The sequence below is a fragment of the Convolutriloba macropyga genome, chromosome 8 (assembly GCF_964194025.1).
Source record: "Convolutriloba macropyga chromosome 8, txConMacr16.3, whole genome shotgun sequence".
Classification (NCBI taxonomy): Eukaryota; Metazoa; Xenacoelomorpha; order Acoela; family Convolutidae; genus Convolutriloba; species Convolutriloba macropyga.
The window spans coordinates 44,613,285-44,624,634 of record NC_134475.1 but is presented as its reverse complement, the minus strand read 5'-3'; the positions used below and the strand labels follow the sequence as shown (position 1 = coordinate 44,624,634).

At 34.4% G+C, this 11,350-nt stretch overlaps 1 protein-coding gene across 1 annotated transcript; it reads left to right on the top strand.

Moving 5' to 3' along the window:
* The first annotated feature begins 4,123 nt into the window (after window positions 1–4,123).
* LOC142344142 (oxysterol-binding protein-related protein 8-like) lies at window positions 4,124–6,987 on the top strand. Its single transcript, XM_075395665.1, has one exon. It carries the CDS (start codon window positions 4,298–4,300, stop codon window positions 6,890–6,892), a length of 2,595 nt encoding a protein of 864 aa, XP_075251780.1. The 5' UTR covers window positions 4,124–4,297; the 3' UTR covers window positions 6,893–6,987.
* The last annotated feature ends 4,363 nt before the right edge of the window (window positions 6,988–11,350 follow it).

The window sequence follows — 11,350 nt, the reverse complement described above, 5'->3', positions numbered from 1 at the left end:
TCTCTCTCTCGTTCTCCACCCTCTCTCTCTCTCTCTCTCTCTCTTTCTCTCGCTCTTCCCCCCCCTCTCTCTCTCTTTCTCTCGCTCTTCCCCTCTCTCTCCTCTCTCTCTCTCCTCTCTCTCTCTCTCTCGCTCTTTCTCTCCCCCCTCTTTCTCTTTCTCTCCCCCTCTCTCTTTTTCTCTCTCTCTCTCTCTCTCTCTCTCTCTCTCGCTCTCCCCCCTCTCTCTCTTTCTCTCGCTCCCCTCTCTCTCTCTCTCTCTCTCTCTCTCTCTCTCTCTTTCTTTCTCTCGCTCTTCCCCCCCCTCTCTCTCTCTCTCTCTCTCTCTCTCTCTCTCTCTCTCTCGCTCGCTCGCTCGCTCTTTCTTCCCCCCCTCTTTTTCTCTCTCGCTCTCCCCCCTCTCTATCTTTCTCTCGCTCTTTCTCTCGTTTTATTTTAAATGTTTTTATTTTAAATTGTTTTATTTTTGGAGATGGAGCTTGAGCCCGGTTTTTTTACCGAATGCTCTGCTCAAAATCTCCTATAGTTGTTTGTTTGTAACTCCGCCGTAGCCGGTCCCCAGCCCGGTTGAGATAAGGAGGAGGGGAACACACCCAGAACATACTGGAAAAATCTCAACAAAGTCAGTTTTTTTAAACAGACTTGAGATAATTTTCCGACAATGGTATGCTATATTGTTTAAATTTCTGCTGTTATTTTTAATTAATTTGTTTTATTTTAATTTGTTTTATTTTAATTTGTTTTATTTTAATTCGTTTTATTTTAAATGTTTTATTTTAAATTGTTTTATTTTTGGAGATGGAGCTTGAGCCCGGTTTTTTTTACCGAATGCTCTGCTCAAAATCTCCTATAGTTGTTTGTTTGTAACTCCGCCGTAGCCGGTCCCCAGCCCGGTTGAGATAAGGAGGAGGGGAACACACCCAGAACATACTGGAAAAATCTCAACAAAGTCAGTTTTTTTAAACAGACTTGAGATAATTTTCCGACAGAAGTTTGATATTTTATTTAAAACCATGTTTTTTAGGTCCCCGGCGATTAAAAACGACTATCTTGCAAGAATCTTACAAGAGAAAACGCCTATCTTGTAAGATTCGTGTAGGAAAAACGCCTATCTTGTAAGACTCTTGCAAGAGAAAACACTATCTTGCAAGAATCTTACAAGGGAAAAACGCCTATCTTGTAAGATTCTTGCAAGAGAAATCGCCTATCTTGTAAGACTCTTACAAGATTACGTGCCTATCTTGTAAGAGTCTTGCATTTAACGCCTATCTTGTAAGATCTTGTAAGAATCTTGCAAGACTCTTGTAAGATTATACAATTTGGTACAAGACTCTTGCAAGATTCTTACAAGATCTTACAAGATATGCGTGTAAGTTCGACTAGGGTCGTTAAAAACAAACTTTGAATTTTATTTCACATTTGTACGTTTGATGGGCTGCCACTCCGTCCTTTTTTGTCCTTTTTTTGTCTATTGCCCCAAATTCACTGAACAAGAAAATCTCTTGACCATATAGTCTCCTCACTGGGGTTGTAACGATTTCAAGTTTTTGTCAAATTTATATCAGATTTCAAAACTTGTATCTATCATATAGGAGTTCTGAAATCCTGATCGCTTCTATTTTTATCAACCCAGTAGTATGAAACAATTGGAGTTATTTATGCTACAAATTTCTTTTAAATGACAAGATATTGTTGTTTGGTTATTGTTAATCACTGTATAGGCATGCCAACAAGTTGTTGGAAAGCTCGGAAGACAAATGTTTCAAAATGTTTCAGTTCATTTGGTATAAACTGCTTTTTTATGGAAATTCATCTTTAATATGAACATAGATTAGAGTAAAAACCAATAAGAAAAACAACATTTGAGAGCCTACCAAAAATATACCACGAGTCAGCAAGTTCAATTCAAACCAATAGTAATGTCTTTTCTATGTGGTATTATTTTTTATAGAATTCATGTTAACAGAGGCTTTCTAGTTTTGATAATTTTCTGCTTAATATCAATATTCATCTTTTTATAGATTTTATGAGTTTGCGAATAATTGATTGGGATTTCAGATGATGATTGAGGCTCTTGTATTGTAAATTGTAATTGATTGCACGCATTCTTTAAACTATTATTTTGTCAGAACTTTGGCCAGGGTCACAATTAGTTCAAGTATTCATACCCTCCCACGCACACACACACACACACACACACACACACACACACACACAGAGAGAGAGAGAGAGAGAGAGAGAGAGAGAGAGAGAGAGAGAGAGACATAAAAAGATAGAGAGAGATAGAGATGTGAAACAAAAAACCGCAAAAAAAAATTAGTGTATCAAATGGTACCGTTAAAAAGTAGCCAAATAGTTTAAGGACGACAAAATTTGATACAATTAAAAAATTTACCGAACGAGCTGGAAAATAGCATCACCCAATATTCGGTATCTAAGTTCAAAGCTTTTGTAATTAATACTGTGTCCTTTATGACACATAAAGAAGGCAGCTAACGTTTCTGGAAAATGACCTGAACTCTAAATTACATAAAAACTTTAGATTTCAAGGAAACAATAAAATTTTAGTCAAGAAACCATTAATTAGTAAAACAGAGCGTAAAGAAAACCTATACAGAAAATTTGCCATTTTAGTCACAAAATTTGCAAAAAAATAATACAATGTTTTTTGCCAAAAAAGTCCAAATGTCGAAATAAGTAAGATTCAATCACTTCAAACAAAATTCATAAACAGGAAAAAACGTACAAAAGATTATATTGTTACATTCAGTTAACTCATAAACCAAAACTTTTAAAGTTTTAGTTTAGGGCAAGAACGCATCTTAGATATAAGCGAGCAGCAACAAGAATGTGAAAAAAATGGAGACATTGTACAAGAAATCGAAACAACAAGGCCTTTTTTTTAGATTTGAAATCTGAAAATCAAAATTAAAACATTAAAGTGGAAATACAATTACGATTCATTATTTAGGATTGGATATTCAACAAACTATCATGGTCAGCGTCACTTCAAAGTAAAGCACAATTCAATGTTTCAAAACGCTGAAAAATTTTGCCAATTTTGACAAAACGCGTCGAAGCGGCAATTATTAAACAATTTTATAATTGAATTTAACGGTTGGGATAAGTTTTCAATCAAAAATATTATAATAAACTTCCTGAATTTGCAATAAAAACTTGATTCTGATAAATGCAATCAAATGCAAACATAAATGAAAAATTAGAGAGAAGCCATCAAAAATCGACTTACTATATGTACATTCCTATAACAAATTATGACTTCACGTCAAAACCAGAGGCAATCAACCCACAATTTGTCAAAGATTCTGGCGTTTTGCCATATAAACTGATTACTAATTTTCAGCTCAAACATCAAAAATGAAAGGAACTAATAAAAGATTTAAAAGATAACTTTAAAAATGAGAAAAAAGGAACCTGTTGCTCCCGTGAGACGCAGTATTGTATGACAAAAAGTTTTATTATTAATTCCACAAGGCTGTATATAGATGCACCGTCTATCAAAAATCATTCCTACAAAACAGACAAAATTGACCGAAATGGACAAGAAAACGGCTAAAACTTTTATCTTTTCCATCGAAAACACTTTCCGGCGTCTAAAAGTATGGATTCTAGCATCGATTAATTAAAACTTTTCTCTCGCTCAGAATTATTTAGTTCACTTGGCATTTTTGATCCCTTTCCCTTTAGGTCAAAACGCCGTCTGAAAAATTAGTACTTCCGGTAAGAAAAAAACTTTTCCGAAACCAATTCGCTTCTTCGAGTCGTAGAAAGACACGCACGTTTACCATATCGTTCGTGAGCAATTAATGATGGAAACGTTAAAGCTACTATTAGATTTTGATCAAAAAACATCGCTTTTTCTGCACGTTTTTCTAGCTGTTTTTATTAATAACTGGCGAGACCGTTTCCAAATATAGCTTAAATGTTTTGCTTTTACATCATCACCCCAAGAGCTTCAATTTTTCTGTACTTTCATGAAAACATTTTCGTTAAGTACGCAAGCATAATGAGCCAAAACTAACATGTTTTGTACTTTTTTGCATAAATGTGCGTCCAATTCAGAAACGCCACTTCTTGTTTTCTTTTCTTTCACTCCATAACTTTCTATAACACATTATAACTTTTACTGTTCAAAAAGTTTGCAACTGCTTAGTGGTTACAATTATTTTTGTACAACTGTGACCACAAAAAACAACGCAGCAAAAGCTTCAACTCTGATCAAAAAGTGAAAAAGCGTATCTCGAGTTTAATTGATTCGTGACCACAAAATTGTGAAAATGCACCGTAGAAACCGTTCAGATACTTCATTGCTGCAGAAGCCACTAGTTAGCGACAAGCAAGTCGATTCATTATTACTGCCAGACCCTCTAACTAATTATAACTTAGAAGTTGATAACAAAAACGTGGCACTAACTGGTTCCAGCAGCCAACATCTGGATTTGTCAACTGATGAAATGAGCCAAAAGGTTTCTGAAAAGTCGCAAGATGAAGAAACAACTGCAGACCGAAAGGTGTTGAAACGAAACCAGAGAATTAATTATGAAGAGAAGAAAAAACAGGCTAACATTGAAGTTCGCCAGATATTTCTGAATCAAGATACCACCATCAGTTCCGGCTGGTTGCGCTTGCGAAACACAATTAAAAATTGGGTTAAACTTTACTGTGTAGCCAAACCCGGGTTGCTAATTCTGTTCAAAAGCAGCCGGATCACTAAACCTCATAATTGGGCCGGAACCGTTATGCTTAATTCCTGCCAAATATTAGAGCGCCCTTCTAAAAAAGACGGGTTTTGTTTCAAACTTTTTCATCCGTTGGGCATAAATTTTTGGGCCAAAAAGGGACCCCGCGGGCAAAATGTTCAAAATTTCAAAAGCGTTGCGTTGCCACTAAGTTACCTTATCATAAGAGCGGAAGACCAGCACAACGGAAAACAGTGGATTGATGCTCTAAATTGCGCAAAGTTTACCGAAAATTTTACTTGGAACCGATCAGAATCTGTGGAGGCCGACCCAAGCCTTGCAACTTTATCTCCAATTATTATTCCACGAAAGTTTTCATCACCTCTAATTTTTGGTCACGTTGAAGGCAACGAAAGCGGTGGAAAGTCCGATTCGACTTGCGGAAATCGTTCGGGATTTTCATTCGAGCCGAAGTCGACCTTGAAACAAGTCAACGAAGACAGTTCCGCGAGCTCAAGTAGTGAAATTGAATCAAATGGGTCTAGCAGCAACGCTGCAGAAGCTAAAGGTACTCACGCTGGATTTGGTCAAGCACGTGACCAAAAACTTGAAGACCAAAATGAAAACAACCACGAGGATGAAATCGACGAAACGTCGCTTTCTGATAATATTTCAGATGAAAGTGAAAAAGACATCGACTGTACTGATACCATTGTTAAGAAAACTGAAGCTGAACATATCACTAATTACGTCAAACAATCAAACACACGTAAATCGCTTGGCAAAATCTTGGACGCAGAAAAAATCTTGAACCGTGTTTTAGAAAGTGGTAAGTTGGTGTTTCCGATCGAGTGTTACAGCTCATCGACGTTCATGGACACCTTGGCGTCGTGTTTTGACTATTTCCATTTGATAATGGGCGCGATTAATTCGAAAGACCCCTGTTCAAGATTGTTAAAAGTTCTGGAATACAACTTAACCCTGGTAAAAGAAATTTTAAACGTACGTCAACTTTCGTTTAGACCCATTCTTGGTGAAATTTTTCGGTGTGCCTGGCAACAGGAAACATCTAAAATTTTCCTTATTGCTGAATGCGTTTCGATTAACCCTTTAATTGTATGTTTGCACATTTCAAACCGAAAACAAGGGTTCATTTTGTCAGCTACTATAAGCATTTCTGCTAAAATATTCGAACAAGCCATCAGCATTGTTCCTTGCGGCCAGATAACTTTGAACCTTTTAGAACGCTCTGAAACTTACCAAATAACCTTGCCCTATTTCGTGGCTCAAAATAGCTCAAAATTTTTTCTCGAAACGCGAGGCAAGTCGCGAATTCATTGTGATAGGACAAATTATACAAGCGACATAGTCTTTTCAGAAAATCTGCAAGTTAAAGGAAAACTCAAGCTCGGTAGCAACACAATTGGCGTAATAAACGGAAATTTAAATGACTCAGTTTCTGTAGTTCAAAACAAGTCCACACTTCGTGTTTTATGGAAATCTCAGGACCAATTAAGCAATTTTCGGGAAAAGGTTTTGATTCCTGAAGAACCTTTTCTCACAGATCTCGATTCACACAATATTTGGAAGTCTGTAATCGGTTTTATAGGTAACGCTGAGTTTAAAGAGGCGGTGGACGCCAGAATGTCTCTCGAGGAGAAATATTGTGTTAAAAGTTCTCATAAACCGAAATTGTTCTCAAAAAGAATATCGAACAACTCACGATTTAATTATGAATACCTTTACACAAAGGACATTCCGTGGGATCCAAACAATGACATTGAAGAAACCGAAATGAATTTTGGAGAAATTTCAACCGTTACTAAATTTACCCAGGATTCTTTTTCTAATAACCCAGATAAAGGTCGAATTATGAGACACGGAATAGTCGAAGTTGATTCGAACAGCTCAACTTCGAGTATCAATTCGGATCAACAAGGGAAATTTCCAATTCAATCCAAGACCAATGAGCATGCGAAGATCTTTGAAACGTCTGAAGCTGCACAAGCGTTAGAAGCTCAGCTTTGTTCGCTCAAAGATGAAATCAAACTATTTCATGACGCCGTTGCGAAACAACGAGAGGCTGAAAACTATTTTTCTTTTCAGTTTTTCTTGTTTGTTTCATTGATAGCAATGCTAGTTAGTGTTTTCGTTGGGTTGTTTCTGATCAAAATCAGTTCTCATCAAAACTGAAACTTTCTACAAAAGTTTCTCAAAAAACTTATAGTGGATACTTTCTGTACAATTTTTTTTAAATCAATTGATTAAAAAATAAAAATTGCAGTGAAGTCTTGTCAAATGAAATTTACCCGAGGTGAAATTCTAGCAAAAAATAAGAATTTACAGCCTGCAGCATCGCTAAACATGAAACAACAACAACAATTGAGTAAAGTTTAAACAACTAAGCAGATTGAACGAAAATGAAAAAAATATTGCGCAAAGTTCTAAATATTGGACAACCAGAAAAAAGCGGACGCGGGTCGATATATCAACGGTAAAAATTGATGCAAATTCTAAGAGTTGCGACGAATGGTAATGGGGCTCGGTAATGTGGGATTGCACATAAGGTTCCGACGCCGTTCATCCACAATTTGTCTACCAAATGACGAACAGAGAGAAAAACCCAAAAAATTATTTTTGGGAATCCCAAAAAAACCCCCAAAAAAACGCAAAAAATAACCCAAGTATTTTTTTCAAAAAAATAGTGTATGAACGAAAAGATAACCTCCAAAACAAATAACTCAGTGGAGTAAAAAGTGATGCACCAGATTGATGAGATATGCCAATATTAAGAAAACAAATGAAGACGAGCAGCAAAATAAAACAGCAACAAACATTAATTACATCAAAAACCTTATGTCCGTTTCAAAAAACAAAACCTAATAACCAAGTCAAAGTCAACATATCTTCAGATAAAACTGCAACTAAACAAATTAACTTTTGATTCACCAGAAAACATAAGGGAACAGTCCATAAAAACGTTTGGTAACAATTAGAGAAAAAGGACAAAAACAGTAAAGTTAAAAAATTAGCTTACTTTTTCAAACCTTTAACTTCGAAGTAAAAAAAACTGCTAGATATCAAGTTAAATATCCCAAAAAATTAAGATTACCAATGCTTCTATAGAAGGGCATTAAGAACTGTCCTTATTCAATTATTTTTGCGCCTAAAAAGAAGAACAAAAAGACAACAAACAAAAAATCAATTAAAAATTGCCAGAAAATGCTGTCGAAGCCGTAAAGCCATATGTTGGCCTTCAAAATATGTTCGATTGCGCCCTACACAGGCACCAATAATGTAGTGTGTTGCCTTTCATTAATGGGACTAGGTAACAAGTAGACAAAAAAAAAGAAAAAGGGCAAAAGTAAGTAATACTTTCGATTTGTTTTCGAAAGAAAGTTACTTCCAAAGTCATAAAAGCCATTAATTACACATTGAAATAATTAAATAGTTTCCTTTATTCGTCCAAAAATAGCCCCTGACACCAGCAATTATCCCGAATATGTCTACATGAAGACTATCACAAAATTCAAATTAATTTACTTTTTTTTTGTGAAAAACCGGTGTCGACGCCAGTAATATCATAACGAATTCATTTAAAATATCAAATTTTGTGACACCAAACCCTTTTGACACTTTTTGACACCAAAATGTCATATTTGACCTTTAATTAACGAGACTAGGTAACAAAAACACATAAAAAACAACAAAACTGCGAAGTTTAAAAGTTTTTTTTATTTTGGAAAACAATTAAATTCGATGTCATGAAAGCCATGAGCTATCTACTAATATCAGAATATCGGTTAATCTATTCTTTCTTGAAAAACCAATGAAACTTGACAATATACAAGAAACTTCATATCATTGCAAGGAAAAAGTAAAAAACACAGTTATAGACAAAATTAAAAAATCAATTAAATTCTTCAACAAAGAGGTGTCGAAGCCGTTAAAACTATAATCTAGATCTTTCATGATTTCGATATGTTTATTTTTTTTTATTTTGAACGCCATTAATGTGCTATAAGAAGGGTCAATAATGTGATAACGTGACAAAATTAGAAAACTTGAAAAACTGGCAAACATCTAAAAATAAAAAAATATCAAAATCTAGTAGTATCAAAGCCAGAAAACAATAACTTGAGGCTTAAAACCGCAATAGTTATTAGTTATTAATCAGTAGAAAGGATAAACATTCTTTCTTTGCTGACATTAAGCTGCAAGTTGGCCAAAATAAGAAAAAAAATACAGGAAAAGTTCATTAAGCCATTATTTATTAAAAAATCAAATATTTTTAAAAGTCAAAACAACAATAAATTTTCAAGAAAAAATTTAAATGCATTAGCTTGGAGCTGCTGAGGAAGCCAATAGGACCTATCACTCATGTGCTTTGATTTGATATGTTCTATTCTTTAATTATTATTAAAAAAAATCAATTTTAAAAAAGAATATTTTTTGGATTATAACAGTCCATGATTGGTCACAAACTGGCCTTGATGAATCTTATCGTTCATTAAGAACACTTAATTTTATGAATGTTACAGATATCGATAATTTGTTTGTTAAATCTCAAATTCTGCGTTTTTGATAATCAAGGAGTAAAGTTAGCAAAAAACGGCAACGTTCGAATTACAGAGCACTCTCTACAGAAGTTAAAGTAAAAATAGCCCCCATTTGAGTTTACAAGATTGTATTTATGTTGTTTGGGGGTGTACTTCCGGCAAAATTAATCAATGTGGACTAAAGAAGCTTATTACGTGCTGTTTTTGATGAGAAAGGCTGAATTTTGAAAAATTTAGCCTAAATTTTTGACAAAAAAATTAAATCTAAATAATCAACAATACGGTTTGTCTTTGAAAACAAAATCAACAACCCTATTCTTGAAGATTTTAACAAACTTTTGCAAAATTCACGAAAATTTAGGCAAAAATACAGGAAAGTGTGAATAAAAACAACGGAATTCACTCCACTTTTCTCAGAAGTTTAAACCTCGATAACTCCTTGTAAATAATCAATTTTTTAAAAAAATATTTTTAATTTCATATTCTACGCTGGACGAGCTTGCTAATGATACCAGTCTCAATTCTCTACGATTATTATATCGATCGGCGAAAACTGTCTGAATAAAAAAAACTCAATTGAGTATATAGTTCCTCCCCCCTCAAGAGGGGCCGGAACAAAAAGAATGCTAAATTAGACTCTTAGAAAAGCTGAACAATCTCTGTTTTTTCAAGCATTTTGGAAACGAAACATCCCCCGTCAGAACGAGTAAAAGCACTGTTTATCAATTCATAACCCGTACCTAACTCAAAAGCAAATTCAGTACTGAATCAGAGTAAAATTCCGAAATTATCAGTACTGATTCAGACTCTGATTCACATCACATTTCGCTCTGAATTCCTCTGATTCTGAGTCTGATACAGATTCTGAATCAGACTCTGATTCAGGCTCTGATTTTTGTCTGAATAAGACTCTGATTCAGACTCTGATTTTTCTCTGATTCAGACTCTGACCTTCTCTGAATTAGTGAAAATTCATAACTATGTTCATGAGCCGAGCTAGGTTTCACCATTGCTTTCGCTCTCAGATCCTTGAAATATACAAATTCATACAATACCTGTAGAAATTGAAGAAATTTATAAAATATGTTGTCGGAAATCTCCTCAAGTCAAGTTAAAGACTGACTTTTTGAGCTTTTCCAGTATGTTCTGTGTGGTTTAAAGCCTCCTCCTTTTTCATTCCGGGCTGAGACTGGCAGTGGCGGATTTACTGAAACGAACTCTAGGAAAACTGTTATAGCATGTTAAAAAAACCAAGCTTGTAATATTTTCCAAAACAAATACAAGAAAAAAGTAAACATCAAAACAAGATAAAACTAGTTAAACAAACATCATATAGCTCACAGATTGTCTGCCAATAAAACTAAATGCAAATATTCCACAATTAAAACTAGATAAAACTAGAAAAACATGCAATATTTCACAATAACAAAAAAAGCTGTTAATGAAAATGGTGATAGAGAAAAGGCAACTTCTTTACATAATGATAACTTTTTTCAAACAAACACATTCTGACCAAATCTTTTGCAGATTCACAGATCGCATTGCCCATAAAGTTGGTCCTAAACCAGAAATACCGGAAATACCACAACACCACAATACCACAATAGCACAACGACCTATTTCAAAAAAGATCATAGAGAAAATTGCAACTTCTTTACATAACGTTAACTTTCTTTCAAATAAACACATTCTGACCAAATTTTTTGTAGATGCACAGTTCACATAGCCCTGAAAAAACTGGTTCTAAACAAAAAATACCGGAGATAGAAATATTTCACAGTACCACAACGACCTATTTTAAAAAAAATATTATAGAGAAAATTGCAACTTCTTTACATAATGTTAACGTTTTTTCAAATAAACACATTCTGACCAAATCTTTTGCAGATTCACAGTTCACATCCCCTAGCCCATACATTGGTTCTAAACAAAAAATACCGGAAATAGAAATATTTCACAATACCACAACGACCTATTTTAAAAAAAAGATCATAGAGAAAATTGCAACTTCTTTACATAATTATAACTTTTTTCAAATAAACACATTCTGACCAAATCTTTTGCAGATTCATAGATCACATAACCCATAAAA

What these genes read in the sequence shown, in the direction of transcription:
- LOC142344142 (XM_075395665.1), top strand. Translation starts at nt 4,298, where the DNA reads ATGCACCGTAGAAACCGTTCAGATACTTCATTGCTGCAGAAGCCACTA.